General features: G+C 35.4%; 2 protein-coding genes across 14 annotated transcripts in view; one reads left to right on the top strand and one right to left on the bottom strand.

Moving 5' to 3' along the window:
• LOC106132641 (transient receptor potential cation channel trpm) overlaps positions 1-27882 on the top strand; it is a 169516-nt gene that overhangs the window by 18823 nt on the left and 122811 nt on the right. For 7 of the 13 annotated variants that reach the window (XM_013332102.2, XM_060949630.1, XM_060949639.1 and 4 more), the window contains exons 1-2: positions 1801-2438; positions 2639-2795. The exons of 2 other annotated variants lie outside the window; for them this stretch is intronic. In XM_013332102.2, coding sequence (XP_013187556.1) covers positions 2700-2795 — 96 coding nt within the window. In that variant the 5' untranslated portion in view covers positions 1801-2438; positions 2639-2699. Of the gene's footprint in view, positions 1-1790; positions 2439-2638; positions 2796-26236; positions 26420-27882 lie in introns of those variants that run through there. 4 more of the 13 variants (XM_060949628.1, XM_060949626.1, XM_060949627.1 and 1 more) reach the window with 4 other exon arrangements.
• On the bottom strand, positions 14893-20827 carry LOC106132643 (acetylcholinesterase). The gene is given in 3 exon segments (XM_013332109.2): positions 14893-15810; positions 17224-18449; positions 20599-20827. Coding segments are annotated over 3 exon segments (1653 nt in total). The 5' UTR covers positions 20764-20827; the 3' UTR covers positions 14893-15548.

Below are 27882 nucleotides of genomic sequence, written 5' to 3'. Positions count from 1 at the left end.
TCAGTTGTAAGTAGGGCTAATTAATGGATTCACGAAATCATTTTTCATCAAAAGTTTAACTGCAAAGATTGATTCGTTAACAAATTCCTCGGAGGTAATTAAATTTTGTAGGATACACGTTCAACTTCCACGCTTAAGTTAACGCGAGACCCCTCATAATTACGCAGCAATTCGTCAGCCGTTTTGCTGTAAATTACTTTGACCTACCCGCTCTCATGGGGGCATAAATTAGAGTCCCGTACAACGCCCATGAAATCACACAATTTGAGTTTGAGATATAAATAAGTGTTAAGAATGTAATAGAGCGGCTAGCTACTAAAGTTACATATATACATATAATCACGTCTATATCCCTTGCGGGGTAGACAGACCCAACAGTCTTGAAAAGACTGATAGGCCACGTTCAGCTATTTGACAGGTTGACAGGACATAGCTATAGTGACAGGTTGCTAGCCCATCGCCTAAAAGAAGAATCCCAAGTTTATAAGCCTACATGGGAAAGAGATGGAGTGGTCTTATTCTTTTTTCTATTGGTGCCTGAAACCACACGGCAACATGGTAAATATTTCAAAAAACTATTTCACACCAACTAAAAGTTGCTATATACAAGATTTAAAATTTCATCAAACCATCGGTTTCAAAGTTATTGTGTTACAAACATATAAAAAGAAATAATGTAGTCCCAAGTTGATTGCTAGATCAGTCATAATAGTTTCCAACCCTAAATCATTTTGCAGGAAACAAGTCAACTTAAATGAGCCAATTATGCTACAATTTTGCTAACCTACTTCAAACCGTACATTCGCCCGCACAACAACAGCTACAATTTCTATTACCTTATATTAGAGTCTATTTCAAGTTGTGTTGCAGTCCACTGTACTTATACACCCACGTTATCTTGCTACCACTCTGATTAAACAATTTGTTTGATTGCAATCCCCTTATTTACACGAAATACTTGATAAAACTGGCGACGATGTGATCTTGTCACGGCGGCTTTTTTTAAATAGGCACATACAGACATACAACGAGTCATTAGCCTTAACGGGAGACTATCTCTTTCTCGAAAATAGGAAGGTAGTTTAGGTAGGCAGAGACAACACCTTGTACATCCTTGCATATATCTAATAACTATAACTTCTCTTCACACAAGCAACTAAAGTACCTATTCGTGTTTCAAAAGGCTCATGTATTATGTTCTTAACTGTATTTGTATTATTTCGATATTTCCTTTTCAAAGATGAAAATTTTACTTTTAGAAAATAAATGCCCGTTTACCAAAAGCCAATTATACACAGCTTTTATAAATCCAATTGGATAATTGAATTGTCGCTGAAGTATGACTCAACCAGAGTTTGAGTTTTCTCATTTTCGTTCCATTTCCAGTTTTAATTTTCTAAAATTTTTAAAATTCTCTGAAATAATTTCCAGATGTAATGCCACCCAACTTCTTTGGTTACTATGAGTTATACCTCTCTCGTCGTAGCACTGTTTTAATTTTTTTTATTTCTTAACCGTTGCCATCATTGTAAAAGCGTTATCATTGTCATGTAGGTAAGTGACATATGCTGCGAAATCCTTGGCAAATTTTATTCAAAAAAAATCTAAAACGTCTTTCCACGAGGTCTACCCGTGTAGTGTGTAGTGTAGGCACTTCAATACGTATAAATCCAGAGAATCAAATAAAATCCTCACATAAATCATTTTGCATAAGTGTTATCGTTTTATAAATATAGAAATGTTCCCCTGACGAGGTTACTGTAGCCACATTCTGATACATATTTTGTTCAGTCAGTTTACTACGCGGTGTCCGCGCATTTTGACATTCAAAACGTTCGGTGTTCAAATTTTGACAGTTTACTTTTTTTGCATTTTAGCGTGTGTAGTGCAGGAGGTGTTGTTATTTTTTTTAACTTTATTTACGATGACTTTTTTAACATAAACTAAGGAGTAAATAGGAATCAATTGGGACTGTTTTTTGTTATATTCAACAGTTTCATTTGGCTATATATACTAAAGTAAAGACATTACGAAATAATTTTTTTTAAAGGATCGTCATTTTTTCTTATTATATTTTTCAAAGGAAATTTCCTTATACTATGAGTAGTTACACTGAATAGGAGGCTTGACTATGTTTATCGTATTTTATCGATGCCACAGAATTTTCCATTGAGTTGAGATTTAAGTTTTCTGTAGCGTTCTTGGTACAACCTGACTTTTTTAACGAATATTATAATTATCCAGCAAAGCCTCTCTTATTGAATTCACACAGAAAAATAATTGAACTAGACGATTTCTGCAAAGTAAGATTGTACAGTCGGTGTCATAGCAAACCTTAAACGTCAAGGTACTCCACTGTATTTTTTTAATTAGGTAGAATATATAAAAATAAGATTCTTTTGGACACGAGCTGAATACATTAAGACCTCGATATTAAGGTGATCATTTTATTTATCTGTGTTTGGTACTAGTTCTCTTAGGTAGTTAGCTGACTAAAATTGTGTTGTTTGAAAAAACAATAACACAATTCAATTTTTCATTTATGAAAAAAAATGTATATAAAGTTTTGTTTTCACTGTACCTTCATCATTTAAAAAACGAACACAATAACTAAAGCTTTTATATTTTTGCTTTATAGTAAAATTTAAAAAAAAATTAGCATTCTAATAATCTGGTGTAGTGTTTGAAATGTGTTCGGTATGACGTCACTTGGAATACCGACGGAGGCGCCCGTTCATACTATTCTATACACATCGGCCTACCCGCCAAAACCCGTGAAGGCCACGCCAAAAAAGGTACGTTAACATCAATATTTGATTTTTTTCATTAACGGTATGAGGTTATGAGGAAAACGAGAACTTATCGAGATAAGTATATTTTTTGAGGTGAAAATATTTCTGTCTAAGTTTTTCAGGCATACAAATGATAGAGTTCACTTTATTCTTCATTTTTATTCCCTTAACGCCAGCCTGATTAAGTGTTTATTTAAAAGATTGCTTTTACCCGCAGCTCCGCCCGCGCCATACTTATGTTCTAATAACTATTACAAAGGTTTTCATACATCATACAAGATCTTTATTCAGAAAATTTGAAAGATCAAACGTTTCGGAGTAAGCATAATTTAAACCTAAACAGAAAAACGGGGTGATTTCAGAGGGAAAATTCCTCTTTTGAGGAACGAAGACGCCATTTGTGTACAGAAGATATATATACTTTTTTCACGAAGTATACTATTATAGCTACATCTGTTACTTATATTTTTATGTTATAAGCACTTTTAAACATGTTATTTATTCAGCACATAACCTTAAGACAAAAATACTTACATACATATATATATAATCACGTCTATATCCCTTGCGGGGTAGACAGAGCCAACAGACTTGAAAAGACTGATAGGACACGTTCAGCTGTTTGGCTTAATGATAGAATTGAGATTCAAATAGTGTCAGGTTGCTAGCCCATCGCCTAAAAGAAGAATCCCAAGTTTATAAGACTATCCCTTAGTCTTAAAAATACTTAGTATAAATAAATAGATGGATGCAGTTTATTTGTTAGAATATAAACACGTTAGTCAATTTTACTTGCCGAGATGATTTATGTGAAGATATACTTGGGTTCACACATGAAACTCCTTTTTCGAAGTCGGTTAAGAAAATTTATTTAGTAGTTGTCGGAAAGCATAGTATTATTAAGTTCACAATCCTAACATTTCTAATTCTCTATTTACATAAGAATTTCTCTTGATAAATGTATTAAGAGAAGAATTATTGTCTTATAGAGTGCGTGACGTCTTACATGTTTATTTGATATAAAAAAACATACTTCAATTAGGCTTTATTTTTTAATATTGAACAAGCTGTAGACCGCGATTTTGTGTGTGTTGTGGTGAAGTCTAATAAGTCTTATGTATATACTAATTAAAGCATCCAAATTCAAAATTTTTATTCATTATTATAGGATACTTCATATCGCTTAATATTTATCAAATCTTTTGGTTTCACAACATTGGTTGACATCAAATAAATCACCTAAAACTAAATTTACTGCGGCTTCCAAGGCGTCAGTGCAAAAGAAGCGGTAACAAACTGCTCTGCAGCATTTTCTTCCACAGGCTGAGTTAAGAAACATAAATGCCGAATTTTAAATCTGTAGAACCAAATGGTTTGTACCGTGTCATTATATGTCAGACTTCTTATTCCTTCTGGCTTTAGTCTCAATTGCATTATCATCACTCTGAAGTATGCCTATGACCCGGGGTAAGACAATGACCTGGATTAAGTGAGTCAGGTTTTTACAAGAAACTACTCCCATCTGACCTCCGCAACGTTTTGGATCGATCATTGTTACACATTCAGTTGCTTGAATGTGTTAGTTTTGTAAACGTAAGAGCATCAGTTAGTGTTAAAACTAATGTACATAACTTCGAAAATAGTCGTTGGTATATACTAATGACTATTTTCAGAGGTGGCCGAGGTGAGATTTGAACCTGTGCCTTTCTGCGCATCAGGCATTTTAACCGGGCAATTTACCGATTTGACCACCGACGCTATACGTCAATATGTCGTTTTTTTTCTTTATATAGAAAGGTATGGGCTCTGAAGTAAGTAGGTTAAAATAAAATCGTATTTTCCTTAGGTACATCACTAAGAGTGGATTATAAAATAAAAACATTTATTTCAACCTTGAGCATGGTTTTAGATATGGTGTGTATTTATGACTTTTTTACGACACCCATTAAATTGATCATGTAAAAAGTTTCCGCTATTGACAGCCCTACATAGAAATATTGGAGGACAACCGCTTATGGGATTTTAATCTGTATTACTTTCGAGTTAAGGTTTCTGTTACTATGAAATCCTTGTGAAATATCCTTATGAAAAAATGCAATAAAATATTTTCAACAATGTTTTGTAAATTATATGACTATTAGCTATTGGCCTTAAAATTCACACGTACACGTATCACTTTATCCCTTACGGGGTAGACGTAACCATCAGACACAAGGCGACGAGTTTATTTTAGTTATGTATATGTATGTTAGTTTGTAAGATATCTATGGGCCTTTGATGCCCGAGAATAAATAAAGAAATAAAATAAGAGTTAAATCTACAAACTTTTCCTTGATTGCCTTTTAGAATTTGCGCTGAAAGAGAACCTGGCATATATATCTACAAATATCACGTCTTAATACCTAACGGAGTAGATAGAGCAAAAAGTCTCGACAAAACTGAAAGGCCACCTTCAGCTTACCTACAAATATCACGTCTTAATCCCCAACGGAGTAGACAGAGCCAACAGTCTCGACAAAACTGAAAGGCCACCTTCGGCTGGATAGCTTAGATTTGCCACCGGACCAGCATGTACTATTAATTTCCATATAAAATTCTTTATCTATCTCAATACGTCCTATACGTCAGTAAGCAAGGTTATTCTATTTCTAGCAGACTTCATTTTAAAGTAAACATTAGTGTTTTCTTTCACCGCACTTACTAACTTTATTTTACAGTATTCTTCCTCCTGGCTTTAGTCCAGGTTGCGCCCTCACCACACTGGAGAGGTGCATGGGGTATGCCTTTGATTCAGGATTGGATGAGTCAGGTTTTTTCCCGAAGCGACTCCCGTCTGATCTCCGCAACCTTTGCAGGGGAACCTAACCCGTATTGGATCAATCATGATGACAAAAAAATATTACATCCTGTTGCCAAAATGTAAGAACTCCCTTAAAATGTTTTTTCTCACCGTAAGAGACCCAACTCAAAAAGACTGATAGGCCACGCTCAGCTGTTTGACTTCATATACGGTACCCAATCGCCTAAAAGAAGAATCCCAAGTTTATAAGCCTATTCCTTAGTCGCCATTAACGACATCCATGGGAAAGAGATGGAGAGTGTATTTTAATCTCAATTCCATCACTAAGCCATACCTACAACTGGGCGTGGCCTTCTAGTCTTTTCAAGATTGTTGGCTCTGTCCCCCTGTATGATCAAGACGTGATCATATGTAGGTATGTATGTATGATTTATGAAGATTTTATTCTTGAAAATCTTTTAGATTTCTTAGCATGACGTCATCTATGTAGCGGGTCATTGCGATAAGCGTTTTATCGCTGTAAACTACTCATCAACTTATAAACTAAATTTTAATAGTTTGATTTTTAATTAAGGAAAATGTTTACTTAACCAACTGACTGTACTCCTAAAATCATACCTATTTTAGTCTACATAGAAAGACCTCTAACCAATGTTAGCTATTAATTTCCATCCACTTGCTCGTAAAGGTAGAGTTGGGAAAATAGCCCTAGACCGGAGATTGTCTACCAAAGATGCACTCGGAGCAAATAGAAGCTTTAAGTCGGTGCTCTGCTTCACAGTAATTTGCTCAGTACCGACGACAAAAAAAAAGGTTTCATTTGAAACGATACTTTTGATAACATTCTTTTTTAATTGTTATTACTTTTATAAAACGTGATAACTGATAACTACTATAAAATAGTACATTGTACATATAGTCACGTCTATATGTTTTGGGGGTAGACAGAGCCAACAGTCATGAAAAATTGAAAGGCCACGTTCAGCTGTTTGGCTTGACCATAGCATTGAGATTCAAATAGTGACACGGTACTTGCTTATCGCCTTAATGAAGAATCCCATAACATATAAATAAAAATTGTGCAAAATAGTACTTACTAATTTTATTAGTTACGACTTCTGTTAATCGAAACCTCTGTCCATAAAATATAACGATTCATTTTATGATTCAAGTGTATTTTTTTATAAAAGTGTATAAAATTAATTATATTTTATCGAATACTTTTCCATTAAAAATATTTTTATTTTCCGTTGCTTGAGTGTTTCTTTATTCTCTTAGGCTTTCTCTTAGGCTTTGGCTTATCTTTTCATAAAAAGTCCGGTTGGAAAAAAGGAGGCTCTAATTAAATTTCAATTATATAATAATTTCAATAAATAATTTAATAGTAGTTTCAATTGGGGTAGGCAGAAATGGTCTATTATCAATAAGTATAAAAATATGACATTGTGGCTGAACTAGAGAAAAAAATATTTCCGTCTCACTCTAGATTTAAGCTAGAAACCATATTTTAGTCGGATAGTTAAAAAAAATTCAAATTTCAAATTCAAATTCAAACTTTTATTTGCATAATATGAGTACAACAAGGTCTTAAATATAATGTATAACAGATCTTCATATTTACCCTTTCGGATGTTGCAAACATTTTTTATGTATTAGTAGACATACAAACTTATACATAGAGGTACCTACTTAGTATCACATTATAATTTTAAATCTAATTAGAATTGTTTAAACCTAGTATTGCACAATTTATATTTATCTGTTAATAGGTGCTTATTTATTATTATTGTAAATATTTATAATGTTCTAATGTTTTCAAGTTTACAATGTAAAACTATTATAATCCCACTACCTACTTATTTAAATTAAGGTACTCATCTATAGAATAAAAATTGTTTTGAAGAAGCATAGACTTAATTTTTTTATTAAAGTGAGTTAATTTATTTTCATTTTTTATAGAATTTGGTAGTTTATTATAAATTTTTATTCCCATATGAAATGGGCTTTGGTGGAGCATTTTTATTCTTGCAGGTTGAATGCATAAGTTATTTTTATTTCTGGTGTGATATGTATGTGTATCTTTTATTTGAGTAAATAAATGCTTATTTTTGTGTACAAATTGACATATATCCTGAATGTAAATTGAAGGAAGTGTTAGTAATTCAAATTTTTTATAATATGGTTTGCAGCTTTCAGTATTTTTTATTTCTGCTAATATTCTAACACATTTTTTCTGTAATATAAATACTTCATGAGCGCTACTACTATTACCCCATAGCATTACCCCATACTTTAGCCAGGAGTAAGCATACGCATAGTAAGCCGATAGTGCAGTTTCAAAATTTGTGCAATGTTTTATTTCGACGCATCGCAAATTAGTTTCTGATTCCAGCCCAATAAATCTATTTTATTTAATACTAGCGACCCGCCCCGGCTTCGCACGGGTGCAAAATTCGGAAAAAATTATACATAAAAACCTTCCTCTTGAATCACTGTACCTGTTACAAAAAGTCGCATCAAAATCCGTTGCGTAATTTAAAAGATTTAAGCATACAGACAAACAGACTAAAATAGCGACTTTGTTTTATACTATGTAGTGATGCTAACCGTACAAAAGCAGATTCCGCCAACACAATCCGCCGTCCGGTATTACTGCTCCGATCAACTGAACTTGCATCTTTTTACTTTGCAATTGAAACATTTCGCTCACAGATTTCTTTGACAAATTTATAATAAATTAACATAACATAACGTATAACCACGTCTATATCCCTTGCGGGGTAGACAGAGCTTACAGTTATCAAAAGACTAAAAGGCCACGTTCAGCTGTTTGGCTTAATGATAGAAGTGAGATTCAAATCAGAGACAGGTTGCTAGCCCGTCGTATTAAAGATGAATCCGAAGTATATAAGGCTAGTCTTATTCGCCTTTTACGAAATCCATGGGAAAGAGATGGAGTGGTCCTATTCTTTTTTCTGGAGAACCGCGCGATAGACGATGTTGTGTAGGAGGTTGTATATATGTTTCAATCCGTGAAATCTTTGCTTGCGCGATTTAGATTTTTTGCTGTTTTGGACTGATAGCGTCGTCTGAATTTATTTTTGTAATTTGAGGCGTATAGATGTCACCACACCAGCATGAAAACTCCTATGCTGAAGGGTATACCGTCTCACCAACTATGAGTTAGGTTCCCCTGCAAAGGTTGCGGATGTCGGACGTGATTTGCTCTAATGTAAAACCTAACTTACGAGTATCTTGCTCTGTTTGGTTTCCTTCCACCCAAAGGTTGACTGGAAGAGATTGCATTAGCGATATGCCCACCCGTACCATCTCCGTCTGTTTTGTGCTGTTTTGTATGTTTTACTCTTATGGTGCAATAAAGAGTTTTATCTATCTAACTTCCCATCCAGGAATCAAAAGGCGCGTACCTTGGGCTCTTCTTCAGGGAGGTGAGGATGAAATTATGATTTACGCTTGGAAGAAGAAGAATTAGTTCTTCACCTTGGAGAACCCAGCTCATTTAAATACTTAGCGATGCAAATATAAACCTACTACCTGTGCCCGCGACTCCGTCCGCGTGGAATAGTTATTTTGGGTATCATTGAACCCCGTAAGGGTGAAAAATTTTCCCCGTTTTTTTCACCCTTACGGGCGTCTCACTCCATTATTTCTTCGCTCCTAATAGTTGCAGCGTGATGAAATATAGCCTAAAGCCTTCCTCGATAAATGGTCTTTTCAACACAAAAAGATTCAATTCGAACCAGTAGTTCCTGAGATTAGCGCGTTCAAACAAACGAACAAACTCTTCAGCTTTATAATATTAGATAGATGGTTACATGCAAATATCTATATTAATTCAGAATCTCCGTTTGTTATTTCAGTTACCCTTATTTCAGTGGTTTAACGCCCAGTAACATATATTATGTGTTAGAATCCACAAGTGAGAGTCCCTTATTACCACTATGCTAGGTTAAGCCAACTCATTTCCAGGCGGCCATATTTTTTTCAGATTTAACGAAACCCAACATTCCCTTGGGGAGTCCACCTTTTATAGATACAAGCGAAAATGGAATTTATATTTACGTTAACAAAGTTATAATTTGAACATTTTGTGTTAGACATAGAAGAAAAATCGTATTGTATCGTGTTGTTACCATAATTCCATTTGACAAAGGATTTTTTTTTGTACATGGTATTGATATTTATTTTAGTAACATTTATATTATTATTTTTGTATTTGTTTATGTATGTTTAAAATCATCCGCCCCAGTTTCGCACGGGTAGTATTTTAGAAGTTGATTTTTGAAAGAAAAATATGTTATGTTAGAACTATATGCATACCAAATTTCACTCGAATCGGTCTAGTGATGTAGTTGTAAAAGCGGAACAGACATACAGGTAGAAGTTATTGAATAGTGAGGGATTATATGGAGTACCGCCTCTCCCCTTTCCATCATGCCTCCTGGAAGAGATTTCTATAGAAATAAGCAAATCCTATGTACTACTGTTTCTTACGTTTATCATTCCTATGTGTTTTCTGTGTACATGAATTGTTTAATAAATAAACATTCTGAATCTTAATTTAGTCAGTGATTCGTGAGAGGTAGGTACCACCTTCAAATTAAATAAAAGGGAATTGGTTTGGCTCAGTTCGGTGCCAAAACGGCTATCTCTATAGAAAAAAAAAATTACTATCTGCAAAACAGTGTGCTACAAAAAGTGCCGTGTGGTTCCCAGCACCAACACAAAAAGGAATAAGACCTCTCCATCTCTTTCTCATGAATGTCATAAAAGGCAACTAAGGCATAGCCTTACAAACTTAAGATTCTTTTTTAAGCCGATGGGCTAGCAACCTGTCACTATTTGAATCTCCGTTCTATCATTAAGCCAAATAGCTGAACGTGGCCTATCAGTCTTTTCAAGACTGTTGGCTCTGTCTACCCCACAAGGGATATAGACGTGACCATATGTATGTATGTACAAAAATGTGATTGAAATATACAATTTCAAACTGAAACATTACTGGTAACGCCTACATTTACGTGGGATCTTGTTGTTTAACGTTATTATCATAATGTGTCAGTAAATATAACGGCTATATTCTTCTTGTGTTTGCTTTGGCATCCACGTTCGGAAATATTTACATATATTCTACCTACTTGTAATAGAAAAAAGAATAGGACCCCTCCCATCTCTCTCCCATGGATGTCGCAAAGGCGACTAAGGGATAGGTTTATAAACTTGGGATTCTTCTTTTAGGCAATGTGCTAGCAACCTGTCACTATTTGAATCTTAATTCTATCATTAAGCCAAATAGCTGAACGTGGCCTATCAGTCTTTTCAAGACTGTTGGCTCTGTCTACCCCGCAAGGTATGTAGATGTGATTGTATGTATGTATTCTCCCTACTTGGGGTGTTGTGTTATATATTTTTCAGTCGGAATGCGAGTTTAGAACTTCACAGACTATGCTGGTCTGTAAAAAGAAAAATGTCAGCTGCTTCTCTTTCCGTGCAGATCGTTAAAGTCAACCAAGGGAAAGGCTAATAAACTTGGGATCCTTCTTTTAGGCGATTAAGTCTGAGATGAGTCTTTTAATCATGATGCTGGATTACAAAATACTTATATGGTAACATATATATGTATTTGCTTGGGCAAGTCAAATTTTTTAACGAAACATCTCCCGTCTGACTCTACTTCCTTTACAGAGGAACCTAACCCTGAATTAGATGCATTTGTCTTTTCCCTTAGTCGCCTTTAACGACATCTATGAGAAAAAGATGGGTGATACTGTTCTGAAGTAACGAAAACCACACGGCAAAATTGATCTCTCTATCTATATAGTTCATTTTAGATTTCTTTTCCCTTAAACCTTAATTTACATATAAATGCTCATAATCTAAGGTTTGTTTGAAACCGCCGAGCTTGTATGAAGAGAGTTATGAATGTGGACGAAGCGAAAGAAGTATGCAGAGATCGTGGCAAGTGGAAAGAGGTAGTCTCTGCCTACCCCTCCGGGAAAGAGGCGTGATTTTATGTATGTATGTATGTATCTAAGGTTTGCTAGTCATTCTTAAAGTTAACTTAGATTCGGTATTTTTCGGCTATAAATAACTAGCTGTGCCCGCGACTTAGTCCGCGTGGAACAGTTATTTTGGGCATCACAGCATAAAGCCTTTCTCGATAAATGGTCTTTTCAACACAAAAAGATTGTTTTCAATTCGAACCAGTAGTTCCTGACATTAGCGCGTTCAAACAAACAAACTCTTCAGCTTTAAAATATTAGTATAGATAAAGGAAATCTTGAAATCAATAACACGAACGGCCGCCAACCGCTTCGTGGCTAGCTTCAAAGTTCCTCTTACTGCTAAAGGCAATTTTCCATTAGCTTTGATGAAAAATTACCTCCAGGCAATGTGTTGCGTCTTTGAGAACGTTCAAGTAGGGAAGCATTTTGACTCGCCGTTTTGGAAGTGATTTAAATCTTGTGAAGTAAATTGATAAGGAGTTTATTTCATTAAGATAAATCAATACATATGTATACTATATACATCACTAGAGGCCGCCCGCGACTTCGTCCGCTTGGAAACCCTATCATTACGTAACAATCAATCCCGCGGGAACTCCAGGATAAAAAGTAGCCTATGTGTTATTCTGGGTCTTCAGCTACCTACATACTAAATTTCGTCGTAATCGGTTCAGTAGTTTTTGCGTGAAAGAGTAACAAACATCCATACTGACATACTCACCATCCATACTGACATCATGACATACAAACTTTCGCATTTATAATATTAGTAGGATAATCTTTGCATTTGACCGTGTTATCTATTCCCTGAATTGAGTAGGTAAGACATATATTTCATCTCTGCAACCTTTGCAGGGGGACCTAACCCGTATTGGATCAAGCTGCATCAGATGAATATGCCTTCTCTCTAAGTCTCCTTTTGCGATATTCATAGGAAAAAATGAAGTCCTATCTTAAAGTGTCGTGCAAAACACGGCACAGTCCAGCAATATGAAACTTACGCAAATTAAGTATGTATTGAAAAAAGAAGTACCTACCGAAAAGTAGAAGAAGACCACTCCATCTCTTTTCCATTGAATATCGTAATAGACGACTAAGGCATAGGCTTATAAACTTGGGATTCTTAAAGGCGATAGGGATGTCACTATTTGAATCTACTAATATGAAACCGTATTTACGATAATAAGAAGAATTGATGGACACCCACCACAAAACATTACCATGTGTATTGTCTGGGTAATGGACGTGTCTAGACTTGTCTAATGTACGCTACAAGCCATTAGGTTGGAAGACTGAACACTTTACATGGCGTGGGACCGTATCTATTTGTTTTGATCCATTTTTTTCCAAGACTATGGTTATTTAAATGTAAACAAAAATAAAAAGCAAATGGTTGGAGATCCGAAAATAGGTTAAAAATATTTTACCTCTGTACCAAAAGACTTGTGGTGACATCACTAATGTCACACACCAATTGTCAATTATAGCGAAGAAAATGACGCGCTCAGCCAATAGCAGCGAAGAGTCTAAATCGCGATTACGAAAATTTCATGGATTGAAGCATAAATACAACCTCCGCGGTTCCTCAGGCGTAACACCTAGCCTGGCGGATGATATTCCCTTTCGTGGCGGTCGAGCCGAATCATTGCTACAGACTAATGAAGTAAAATAGGAAACTTCTACCCATTTAGTCAACTCTGTAACTGTACTTTAGGATGTGTTATTAATATGGTTCCCCTGCAAAGGCTGCGTAGGTATCTAATATTAGTCACTTCGTACAAAAACCTCACCCAATCCGGGATAGTAGCCAAAAGGCGCAAGCGGTCTTCACCCCAGAGAGGTGAGCGAGGTTGCAATCGATATAAACTATAGTCAACAGAAAATGGAACAGTGCCGTGTGTTACCGGCACTAATAGAAAAATAATATAACACTCCATCTCTTTCCCACAGATGTCGTACAAGGCGACTAAAGTGAGGGCTTTATAAACTTGGGATTCTTCTTAGGCGACGGCCTAGAACCAGACGGACATTTTTAAACAATATTTAATTAATGATTTTTCTTTCTTTTGTTTTAGGTAAGTCGGCGATGTCTTATATCTTTCCTTTGAAGAAGTAAGTAGAAGATCAGCCCATTATTTGATTCACCATTGATCTTTACAGAAGACTTCAACCATCCAGTCGTAATAATTAGCTAAGGCTTTGATATACCTATGAGTATAAATAGTTTATTTTCGCGCCAAAATCTTTTACTTCTTGTGGTATAAGTATATATAGTTATGGACATGGACTAGCCATTTTTGAATCTCAATTCCAGCTAAAGTGGGTGAAAGTGTGGAGGGAAAAGTCGGAGTGGGAAGACCTAGACGAACGTATCTTGATCAAATTAAGGACGTCCTGGTAAAGGGTCAGGTCAAAAGTACCCGAAACCGCCGAGCTTGCATAAAGAGAGTTATGAATGTGGATGAAGCGAAGGAAGTATGCAGAGATCGTGGCAAGTGGAAAGTGGTAGTCTCTGCCTACCCCTCCGGGAAAGAGGCGTGATTTTATGTATGTATGTATTCCAGCTAAACGTGTCCTTGTGATTTTTGCCTCTGTCTAACCCGTAGGGCATTAAGACGCGATACTATGTATACATTCTCAGTTTTATAAACTCGGTTAAAACGAATATAACCTGTAGTTGGAAATTACTGAGTAAATAAGTCCGCATTTTTCCAAATCATTGATCTTAATATCATTGGATTTCTATTAGTGGGCATGGCAAATTGGATGCAAAGTGTTGGCATAGAAAATTACACTTTATTTGTATATAGCATATGGTCGAGATTGCTTTTGAAGTAGGGTTCCCAGTGACATTTTCAAGGAGTTTCAACGCATATAGATTTGTCCCTAAGGACTTGCTGACATCCATCAGATTATAATTTATTGGAAGTAAGATTTCCAAGCAATTCGGGAATTTTCTTAATTCAGATCTTGCACTTTAGAATAGAACCACTCCATATCATTCCTATGGATGTCGTAAAAGGAGACTAAGAGATAGGTTTATAAACATGAGACTCTTCTTGTAGGCGATGCGATACTATTTGCATCTCAATTCCACCATAAAATTTAACGGCTGAATATGGCCTATCAGTTTTTTAAGACTGCTGGCTCTGTGTACCCCGCAAGGGATATAGACGTGATTATGTGAATATATATATAAAAGTTTTTAAAGGCTATAAATGATGGTCCGTATCCATGCACTTATTATTCATCTTGAACATATATGTATAATGAATTAATGAAGACAGTTTTTAATAATAAAAGAACATACATTTTTTTAAGAACTAGCGACTCGCCCCGTCTTTGCACGGGTAGCACGTATGCATATAATCCTCTTTAAACTCTACCTATAAGCAATTGAATATTTTTTGTGAAAATAGTAAGAAATAATAATAAAAAGGGGCCTGAGGTTCCTAATGTAGGTATCTCAACTTACAAAGAATGGTAGAACTACTTACATGTATCAACGACAATGAATATAATTAATTAATCAACATTCAAAAGAAAACTATTGATTTTTTCACAATATATTATTCTTAATATCATAAAATGTCAATGAATTTAAGTAGGTAATACTATCTTATACATTTAACACACTTTAATTCGTTAACAAGTTTACGTAAAACTATTAAACTTATCTTAATCTTAATTTACATAACTAGTGTCAATTTCATAGTATAGTAAAACAGGCTGATAGCGATTTTATTGGCACACAATAATTATTGTACTTCTAAAAATTAAAAACAAATTAATTCACTAGTTAAGTTTTGTACATATTTGACGTATTTGACAAATAAAAATAGAACGTGTTTTTTAAATTTTGAAATTAAAAAGCGAAGAATACCATCAAATTAATGTTACAAATTAACACAGATAAAAAAACTTAACTTTTTAAAATGCTAAAATTTGGCACATTATCACAAGCAGACTTATTCCTGCTGCTTTTGATGCGGAAGACACTGGAACTGGTGCCTTATAATATTTGGAATAGAGTTGATTCCAGAATGTCATCCTTTGGGTGTGGGGGTTAGTCTTCGACTCTTCGACCATGGGGTGGCCTGGTGAACCTCCGAAGTAGAAGTAGTTCTGTGATGATGGGGAAAATGGAAGCCATTGGGTAACGTCGTCTCTGGGCACCGCAAAATTCGGTACGCTGAAATTAAACGAGTAATATATTAGATAAGAATAAAGTCAAATATTTTGAGAAACAACAATTAACATGGAATAGGCCTGATTTCACCATTACTTCCTTAAAATGGCGTTAACTTATCAATTATAAAATTATCATAGAGATGTTAAAAATATGTAAGACCAATCCAAAATCGACAATTATATGACCGTCTCATTCGTTCGTATTGAAAAATCATTTAGGTATGTCTTCTAACTTTAACTCTCTTTAATCATATTAAAGAGAGTTAAAAATAAATAATTTACGTCATTGATAAAATAAATTAATCAAGAAAAAAGCTAATTAACACGGGATTTTTGTTTAAGGTGATGGGCTAGCAACCAGTCACTATTTGATTCTCAATCCTATCATTGAGCCACACACCTGATCGTGTCCTTTCAGTTTTTTCAAGACTGTTGGCTCTTACTACCCCGCAAGGGATAAACACGTGACTGTATTTATGAACGTTTACACATTATACACGGAAAATCATTATCAATGATAATGATACCGAATGCATACACCAAGATAGTGACGATAAAGCTGATATTGTTATATGCAATATTGTCCTCCAGTTAGATTTAATTGCTCGGAAAACTATTATGTGTAGGCATGTTGGCAATCTAGATTGTATAATAATAATACAAATATTGGCAAAAAAATGGAATCATACCTATCTTCTCTTTTAACATATTATACTGACTAACTGAGGACATTGGATTGATTGACTGACACACATAGCCCAAACTGATAACCATTTGAAATTTAGCATGTCCTTATGTTGTCTAGGAATGCTCTAACAGACTCGCTTTACTTTTTAGTAAATACACATACTAGGTATACCATACACACATTTTACAAACCATGCCATGATAATATTTACTGTAGCTATTATTACTGGCCTTCGACACTATGTACTCAATATTATACGTCGGAATTGTAGTACTAAGGTTGAAATTTTATTATAACGTCCCACTCTGGTTTAGCAAATATACATTATAAAGAACTTTAGTTATAGTTAGTTTCCTGAGTTAAAAAAAACTTCATTTCAAATACCTATTTTAGTATAAACACACGTGACAAAAATCAGTTCTTTTTTGGTCATTTAGCCAGTGGTGTTATCATCAACCACAAATATAATAGATCAACTTACATACGCACCCATTCACATTAGACACGTCCTTATCCCTAACTGGCTAAACAGGGCCAACAGTTATTAAAGATTATAATTAAAGTTTAACTTAATGAAGAGAGTTATGAATGTGTATGAAGCGAAGGAAGTATGCAGAGATCATTGCAAGTGGAAAGATGTAGTCTCTGCCTATCCCTCCGGGAAAGAGGCGTGATTTTACCCCTATATTGGGTATGAAACGTTATGGTGTAATTGTTAAAACTTACGCAGCATTAGCAAACACCACCAAGCGCCTGATGAATGTCCTCATAGCCTGGACTCCTTGTTCGGTCAAATTTGTTTCAAACAGATAATCCAGGATTCCACCGTGCTTCACACCATTAAGAGGAATTGCTGGATATGTCCAATCATTATTCGTAGATCCTCTGTACGCAAACTCGAAGAGAAATACTCTAGATGTCGAAGTGGACGCTCTTTCTAAAACACCTCTTATAACAGGAACTAATACGGAAGTGTCTCCGTGGTAATCTAAGTAATCTTCGATGTCCATTTCTGTGTTATTACCATTGTAAAAGTTAAAGATTGATGCAGAAACGTTCCTTTTAATAGCATCAGTGTCGAACGCTAAATCAACTCCAAGGAATTGTGTGAAATTTTCTATCATCGCTTTCTTCCAGTTATCTGCTTCAGCTGCCCTTATGGTACCTTCTCGATCCGTATAACCAATAAGATATGGTATTTGACTGTAGTTGCCTGAGCGTAATATATTAATTGGAGCATCTGTTAAGAATGAACCGTTCAGATGCTTGTTTTCAATGCACGGTGCAAACAGCACAGAGTTGTTGGTAAATTGGGCTTCTAATGCAGATATCAATACGTCATTGTCTGTGTTAATTAGAGCTCGAGCGAGTTCAACTGGGCTTTTTCCATTATATGCAAGTTTAGCTCCGACGATTTGAGCATAGCCAATGGGGTCATAAGCTACAGCCCACGGCGCTAATGCTGATCCACTAAGGACAATAGCTTTATGTATCAATCCATTAGTTAATGGAGACAAAGTCAATAAATCTACTATTGCAGCGCCCGATCCGTGACCTAAAAGAACAACATTGTTCGGGTCTCCACCGAATGCAGCAATATTATTTTTGATCCAATTCAGTCCAAGTACGATATCTTTAAGGCCAGCGTTTCCTGGCGCTTCTGGTACTCCTAGACATAAGAAGCCAAATATTGATACTCTGTAATTCAGTGCTACAATTACAACGTCTCTAGTTACTAGTTGTTTGAAGGAAGGTGTCATTCCTGATGATAGGTATCCTTCGCCTTCGAGCCATACGAATACAGGCTTAGGAAATGTGGCATTTTTGGTAAAGATATTGAGGTACAGGCAGTCTTCTCTCCCAACATGGCCTGATGCAGTTTCTTGAAGACACCGAATGTTTTTGTCTATTGCGTGAAACTCTGACGGCTAGGCCGTGGCTGGTGTTGGAGCCTGAAATCAAAGAAATAGATGTATTGTATAAGTTAAGTTTTTAATTAATATACATACATACAATCACGTCTATATCCCTTGTGTGATAGACAGCCAAAAGTCCTGTAAAGACTGATACATGTATAACTGTTTGGCTTAATGATAGAGTTAAGATCCAAATAGTGATTTCGAATATTTGACTTGGCTAGTTTTTATGATTGACTTAGTTAGTTTTTAATTAGTACATACATATACATATATATCATATCTTCATCCTTTACGAGATAGACAGTGGTAAATGTCTCGAAAAGACTGAAAAGTCACAGTCAGCTCTGTAGCTTAATGATAGAATTGAGTTCTAAATATTGAAGAATTGAATCTTACGTTACATAATTTTAGTATGGAGGGTCACATAAGAAATTCTATAATACAGTAAATATAATTTTACTCAACGGTAAAACACGCTATCAGTGTTGATAAGATGAAGGTGTGGTCATCCTAGATAAGGTCAAGTGAGGGCCAAGAACCGATTTATTGACACTATGGCGACGGTATGCAATATGAATCATACTGAATGTATGTAGTTATAGTATGATTAAATGTAAAGAAGGTTGGCCCACGAGGAAAAATGAAGGAAACTTGCGAAAGCAAGCATCGATGGTTGAACCACTCCATCTCTTTCCCATGGATGTCGTAAAAGGCGACTAAGGGATAGCTTATAAACTTTGGATTCCCCTGTAGGCGATGGGCTAGTCCCAACCTGTCACTATTTGAATCTCAATTCCATCATAAAACCATGTAGTTGAATGTGACCTTTACGTCTATTCAAGACTGTTGGCTCTATCTACCCCGCAAGGGATATAGACGTGACGTATGTAACACTCAACAGACACAAAATTGTTATTATATAGTTATAACGGTCCAAACGTTCCATATACAAACCTCGAGACAAAACAAATGGTCAACTTAATAATAAAAAGTGAATTACTACAAAGAAATTGCACATATTCTAGCCACCGATAATAAATATTTCATTGTAACAATGTCAACCGAATTACCATAACAAGAAGGTTTACTTTTAATGGTCATGTTTGTTAACAAGCCGATATAGTTTTACTTCGAAGTAGGTCTTATTTAAGAATGCTTGAAAAAGTTAAGAAATTAGTAATTTTCATACAATATAATATATATAAAGTTTAAATTTACAGATAGTAGGTATATTGAATTTTGATCTTGTTTCTTCTGACTTCAATTCCGGTTGCATCCTCGCCTCTCTGGAGAGCAGCCCGGAGTATACCTTTGACCATGGATCCTGGATTGGGTCAGTCAGGTTTTTACAGAAAGCGGCTCCCATCTGACCTCGGCAACCTTTTCCAGGTAAACCACCTAACCCGTATTGGATCCATGATTACACATCCAGTTTCTAAAATGTGCAGATTTCCTCACAATGTTTTCCTTCACCGTAAGAACTACAGTTAACATCAAACTAATGTACATAACTTTCAAAACATCAAACTAATGTACATAACTTTCAAAAAAGTCATTGATACATGGTCGAGGTGGGATTCGAATCTGTGCTTTTCTGCGCATCACGAATTTTAAGCGCACCTTACCAATTTGACCACCGCAGAAACGAGAGTGAAACCAAGTTCTTATCATGTATTAAATTTATCCTTACATGCGACCTTAAGATTTTAACAAAGCATTGCTTTCATTTAGATATACTTAGCAAGTTTCTTGGAAAACCTGGAAGATAATTTGCCCCAAAATGGTCTCAGTTTTTTTACCATGTTAACTCATACTATTCTTATATTAACCATATAATCAGTCGACATTTAAAATAATGTCGCAATAATTAGGAGAGTACGATTTTACTACGAATTTACAAGACGTCCGTGTTTAACCCTCTGTGACTCTGACAACCCCGGAAGATTGAAGACGTGACAATATGAGTCGGTGCAAATATTGTAAAATCGCTAAGGAAGAATGCGTACAAAGATTTCAAATCTGCAAAATTATCACAAAGATAGAGCAACCAATGTCATATCTAAAAATAAAATAACAACTAATATTCAACACAAGAGAAAACAAATTGAATGAAAAACAAACAAAGGCGGACCGGACAATCAAAAAAATTAGGCTATAAAAGAAATAATATTTACAAACATACCTTAAACCTGTTTACTCCTGACACAGGTCCACCATACCTCAGACCGTAAAATTCAAAGTATTCTTCTCCATATCCCACTACCACACCTTCTGTGGTATTAACACTTAACGTCCTCTGACCACTGGTTACCGCTAAAACGGCACTTAAAAATATTAATAACAACATTTTTAAAACACACGTGCGCTCATTAGAAATGTCTTCAGACGAATGAATGAAATGAAGTATAAAATGCCGGCTCGTTGTGCGCTAACGCAATTATTACGTTCGAGAACCACTTCAAAGATTACGTGAAGAACGTCGTCCATTGACGGGTTTCTTCTTTGTATTGACGGGTCATGCGTATTGAATTGTCAATGGATGATTTGTTTTGCTTTTGGTCTGGGTTTCGTAATGCATTGTTAAGATTGTTTGGTCATTGTATAATGTATTTAAGTTACCTTAATGGAAGGGGTTCCCTGTAAGTCATCTCAAGATAAGGATTACCTGGTATCATTATGGTTATATTTATACTACAAATTAGTCTGACTTTAAAGCCGTTAGGTGTCCGACACCAAGAGAACAAAAAATAAGACCACTCCATCTCTCCCATAGATGTCGTAAAAGGCGACAAAGAGATGGGCTTATAAATTTGAGATTCTTCTTTTAGCCAGTAACCCGATACTATTTGAATCGAAATTCTATCATTAAGCCAAAGAGCTAAACGTTGTCTATCAGGCTTTCAAGACTGTTGAAGATAAGAATGAAGAGAAGAAGAAGAGAGATGTTGCAAGCATTTCAGTCCACCTAGGTACAAAAAAATTAAGTACAAAACAGTCAAAGATGACGAGGTAACGTTTTAGTCATGTCATGCCCAAGTATTTCCCTAGATTAATAAATCTGTGAGTAAGGCATTATGACAAAGCTAATTAGCAGAAATTACAAAATGTATTTTGTGTGCGTGCCTTTCAGAATTGTTTTTTAGGGGTTTTGCAATTTACGCTAGTGATTCAATTCTGATTCTATGACTTTTCTGGATATGGTACTGGGGCAGAAACTATAAAATGGCACCCCAGTGCTTCACTACAGAGTATAAAGCAAAGTCGCCTCCCGCGTCTGTATGTCTGTATGTATGCTTATATCATTAAAACTACACAACAGATTTTAATGCGGTTGTTTTAAAAGATAGAGTGATTCAGGAGGAAGGTTTATATGTATATGAAAATTAAATTTAATAACATGTTTGACATATTAGAGAACCACTGTCACTATTTTAAATTCCGTCATAAAGCCATACAGCTGAACGTGGCCTTTCAGTATTTTCAAGACTGTTAGCTCTGTCTACTCCGTAAGAGATATAGATGTAATTCAATGTATGAATTTATCAATTACAAAGATATTATTAGACATTGAAAGCAGCCACAAATCAGTACCTGGGTTCTATTACAAAGACCTATTTACGGTCACACCTCAAGTGAGGCGGGAATGTCATAGGAAGATGTCAAAGGGTTAATATGCGTAGGCGCTGGTCACATTACGTAGACTTTAATTAGTAGTAACGTCGACGATGTGAAGACGAACAGTTCTGATTTTAAAATACACACACATCACATAATCACGTCTCTATTCCTTACGGATTAGACAACTAATAGTCTCTGAAGGACTGAGGAATGATAATTGAGATTAACATAGTGCTATGTTGCTAGCCTATTGCCTAAAAAAAGAATCCCAAGTTTATAAGACATTCCAAATTCATAGGTACAGCAGCTGGAATACACTATATTTTATCTTTGCTGCCAGACCAGCATGATAGCTTGCACTGGATGAATTTGCGCGTATTCCCTTTTTTGCCTTTTACGATATCCATGGGAAAGAGATGTGGTTCTATTTTAAAATGCCGGGGACCACACGGCTATCATTTCTATATAAAGTCGTAAATATATACGATACGTATTTATGTAATGAAATGTCATGATAGTAAATGACGATGACAACATTAAAATTTCTAAATTATAATGGCCGCGTCACGCGAATATCGATCCAGGTTTAATTACAGGTAAGGTTGGATGGTTAAAGTTTTAATTGGAAATTGATTGCTAACATTAAATAAAATTGGTTGGTTTTGTAGAGTATTCCTTTGTGTTCATGTCTTCCATACATACATATAGTCTCGTCTATATCCCTTGCGAGGTAGACAGAGTCAACAGTGTTGAATAGGCTGAATGGCCACGCTCAGCTGTTTTGCTTAATGTTAGAATTGAGATTCAAATAGTGACAGGTTGCTAGCCCATCGCCTAAGAAAGAATCCCAAGTTGGTGAGCCTCTCCCTTAGTGGCCTTTTTCGACATCCATGGGAAAGAGATGGAGTGGTCCTGTTCTTTCTTGTATTGGTGCCGGGAACACACACGTGTCATTATAACGCTTTACTCCAAACCCAATTAGCTAAGACTGTGAAGGTACTGCCAGCAACTCGTTTGCAGGTAAATCATAAGACTTTAGACCCTAATGCCTTTGTTGACAGTTTGAAGCAACTGCAGAGATAATTTTGCAAAACTAGTTCACTTAGCATTTCGCGCACATGCATATATTATTAACATGGCATCAGCTGGCTATTTGCTGAAGCTAGTAGTTTATGGGTTTTAATTAAAATTTCATTATAAATATACACATAGATATATCTCGTCTCTAGCCTTTACGACGTAGACAGAGTTAACATGTATAAGACAAAAGGATGGCGTGTGGTTTCCGGTGTCAATAGAAAAGAGAATAGTTCCAATTCTTTCCCATGGATATTGTAAAAGGCGTCTAAGGGATAGGCTAATAAACTTGGAGCAACCTGTCAATATTTAAATCTCAATTCTATTACTAAGTTATACAGCTGATTTTTGCCTATTAGTATTTTTAACACTGTTGGCTCTGTCTGCCCCGCAAGGGATATAGTATGTATGTAAGATCCAAGGGCTAAGTAAATCAAACAACATATCTACCAAGGGACTATTACACCTCTTTCCTGAGCTCCTTATGTTAATTTTTAACAGGCGTTTTTATGGTACATACATACATACATATAATCACGTATATATCCCTTGCGGGGTAGACAGAGCCAACAATCTTGGAAAGACTGATATGACACGTTCAGCTGTTTGGCTTAACGACAGAATTGAGATTCAAATAGTTATTAGGTTGCTAGCCCATCGCCTAAAAGAAGAATCCCAAGTTGATAAGCCTATCCCTTAGTCGCCTTTAACGATATCCATGGGAACGAGATGGAGTGGTCTTATTCTTTTTTTTTATTGGTGCCGGGAGCCACATGGTACATTATGATTTTCTGTTCTAGTTAAATATAATAAAATTCAATTTCAAATAGAATGCATCTTTTGTTTTTGCTTTGCTTAAAGGTTCGCGTTATTCAGTTACGCTGTTAAGAAATATATTGGGTTACTATAAATTGGTTTTGTTAAAATTTGTTTTCCGACATCAAAGAGATCAGGACAATATTTTGAGCCGTTTTACCATGAAAGAGGAGTTTGATCTTATTGATCCCGATTTACCGACTTTGGTACCACTAATCATGGAGTCATGAACTAATATATGTATACATTATCACATGAGTTCGACATGTTATTTTATAGAAATCTAAGTAAGTATTAAGTATGTTTCATAATAAATACCTACATAAAATTTTCTCAAAATTGCGCACATACAAAGGACTATTAAGAATATGGAAAAGTAATTTTTGTCCCGGAAAAAAGTCATATTCTTATAGGATTTGCTATTATTAAACCTATACCCAAACGGGGAAAGTTAGGTAGGTAAGCTTAACTTAAGTTTGAAATTCCCTAGGATGAGTGTTTGATGAACATTGATAAAGCAAAAGAAGTATGCAGTGATGAGGCAAGCGAAAAGATGTTAGCTGCCTACCTTTCCGGAAAAAAAGCGTGATGTACCTAAGTCAGTAAATGGGAATTTCCAGATTTATCCGCTCCCGATTTTGGCTTAACGTCAAAGCCGAATTAAACCACAACCTAACTAACTAACTAACTACATCGATTAAGTATTCCCGCGGCGTTTCCAATTTAACCCTGCAGTTGCGAGCATGCAATATGCACTAATTTCGACGCCAACTCCGTTAACTAGCCTCGCTTTGATAGTTGTCACGTATTTAAGACTTCTTTTCGCGTAAAATCGTGTGTATGATGGAGTGTGTAAAAACTGAACTAATTAAAAATCTTCAAATTAACAAAATCGATCGAAAGCATTGTTTCTCCTCCCGTGAAAGTAAAAGTCAATCAAGGAAAAGGCTAGTAAACTTGGAATTCTTTTAGGCGATGGGATAGCATCGGCAGTTCTCCGAGCGCGCTAAGATCTGAAGTTTGGACGCAATTGAACCTTGATCTATCCGAATTTTTTTAACCATTTTGGCACTGAGGAATTGATCAATTGAATTCTTAAATAAAAGTACTTATAAACCAACATTGCCGTATTGTCAAAATTAAAGAGAAAATTGAACCAAAACAGAAAAAAAGCAAAAACGATCAAAATGCAGTCATTATACTAAACGTCGTTTTTATCGCGCGAAAAGCTATCGATGTTTCGCTTTTTATTATGACGAGAAAAGGGACAGCGATAGTTTTTCGCGAGCTAAAACGGCGCTGCGCGTGCCATGCTGCGGGGCAGCTTAAGTTGTGAGTGCGATCGGGGAAGAGGTCATGCACGTTGAAAGGTCGTATCGGACGATATATTATTGCTGATCCTATTGTTATATATCACCTGGTGAAATATGCAGAGCAAAAGTTATGTAGTGCGTCGTCAGGCGCTAGCAGGTTGCGACTATACTTTCTACAGTATTTTTCATGCAAATTTATGACCGATTACTTAAATGTAGGATAATAGCTATGGTTGTAATTTTTTTAAGGTTATTTCAGGAAATTATAGGTTATGTTGCGTATTTATACGATTTATAGAGAACCATCTAAACGTTGTCTTCAAGTCTTGGGACTGTATGCCCAATTCGTGAAAAATATGGTGTGTTGTGTGAGAACAAAGAATTAAAATTATTCTAGAGCCTTCTTGTGGCAAATGTCTTGCCGCTTTCTTATTTAGACCAATGGTAAAAGCCCTCAAAAAATTTGGTTATTTCTAAAATTTACTAAGGATAATTTTGCTAAGTTATCATTAACTGGTTGCAAGTTCGCCTTGGATTTTTTATTAAATAATATTAGACTTCAGAAATCAGACTTAGAAAGTATTTTTAGTAAAAAAATTCCATAAACCCAGAATGGTATAAAGTTTAACACTACATAAAAACAATTTCATACTTATTTTTTAATAAGTTAACAATACGTTTACTTTTCACCTCCCTTTCTTAAGACCATCTTTGTCGTTCCTGACCTAACAGTACTATCTTTTTTGCGACACATGAGCAAGTTCCCTTTCTTACAATTAAAATGGGAACCGCATTTTTTCAATACACATTCAAAGCAAAATGCGATTCACTACGCCGAATGTCGCATCTTATCTTCCGTCCACTGTACAATAAATACGACGTGATATGGACAGGGGGAAAGAGATAGCGTATTTTTAAATACAGATAGAAAGAGATGTGTATAGACAGCTGTTTGTTTTGTAGTTGTATTAGTTAGTTTACGAGATGCGATGCGAATGATGTGAACGCATATGCCAAGTGGACGTTTAAATTTAATTTCGTGTTGCTGACATACATTTGTTTTCGTTATTTGTGTATTATTTTAAAGGAAGTGTGATTGTTCCGTGATTTTTTTTTATGTTTGGATTATGAAGAAGCAAAGGTTGTACAATGTGTGCTGGCATCGTTAAATTAATAAAGGTTTGAATTATATCTCTTCTCTTTTTGCATGTTTTCATTGTTGATTTTTTTGATAAAATACTATTCCGTGATAAGTAACGTTACTGTCCAATTTATGCCAAGATAAATCCATATCAATTAACAGTTGAGGCGTGATTGAGAACCAAACATCCAAACATCGTGTGAATTAAGTAACCCTTCTTTTAACTTAGACGTTTACGTATCAAACTCTACCGGTTGCTTGAAATATAGGTGACAGCAGTTAAATAGTGTAAATCTGCGTAAACGCAGAGTTGACAGCTTATACAAATAAATGCTGGTGCCTATACAAAATATGTTGTCTATCATTTGTCTGAAAATATATCTAGAACTTTGTAGAATAACCTAGTGAATAACAGATGAGTAACTGAGCATGTAATTGAGAACAATCACGTATGAGAGAAATGGATCTGTCGGATTGAAAGATAAGATTGTATGTGTTGTTATTTTAGAAAAGAATAGATTTATTTTCAAAATTGGATACAAGGTAGGTCACAAGGTATATACATATATTGACGTCCCACACATCACTTAAATCTAATTATATCTACTACCGCTTCCAAAGCGCATGTGTAGAAGAGGCGGCGGAACAAACTACACTGCAAGCACATTCGTGTGGTGAATAACTAAAGTGGACTCTGAAACGTTCTTAAAGACCACTATTCGTGGCCCGTGACTTCATTTGCCGTAAAGGTTCATTGACAATTTTAATTATTCCCTCAAGAAAAGTAGCCTATATGTATTCGCTACGGTCAACTCTATCTCTACCAAGTTTTATCGAAATCGGTCCAGTGGTTAAGGCATGAAAAGAAAAAAGTCATTATTATGCATTATATGCATTTTTTTTTTATTTATTAAGAAGATGGATGTATATTGGTCGTACTTGAGTATATATGTATAGTCAGCAAAAAAAACGTCCATCATGATTTCTCTATTTCTTGCATTCAAAGTCAATTATGAACAAATGAAAAACTTCATTCTTTGACGCTGTCAGCATTCTTTTGAACTCTATTTACCTTTGGAAAAAACTTTTAATGGCTTCGGAGATCTGGCTCTGAATACAACGACTCGTTAAATGTTATGTGTTTTCTGTCTTTTTTTTGATAATACTTGTTTATCGAAGAGACATTTAAAACGATTCTGCGCGACCTGCAATACGATGTTATATTTTTTTAGACGCCACAGAAAGAAGTGACGGAAAATATTAATTTTGTAGATAATATAAAGGAGGACATTGACTGATATTGTATTTTATTGACATAATCAATGTACATCCCAAACAGCTGGGCCTTATATGGTTTAGAGGTGCACTAACAGAAGATTACCCAAAATTTCTCGCGGGAAAGGAAATAAATGGGCCAATTTGTATTTCACATATAATACAATAACAACAACAGTACTAAAGTAAAGTAAAACAGTACTACAGTAGTGTTTTAGATAACAGT

Source organism: Amyelois transitella, chromosome 19, assembly GCF_032362555.1.
Source record: "Amyelois transitella isolate CPQ chromosome 19, ilAmyTran1.1, whole genome shotgun sequence".
NCBI classification, from domain to species: domain Eukaryota; kingdom Metazoa; phylum Arthropoda; class Insecta; order Lepidoptera; family Pyralidae; genus Amyelois; species Amyelois transitella.
Note: the sequence above shows the minus strand (reverse complement) of the source record. Positions and strands in the feature narration are given on the sequence as shown.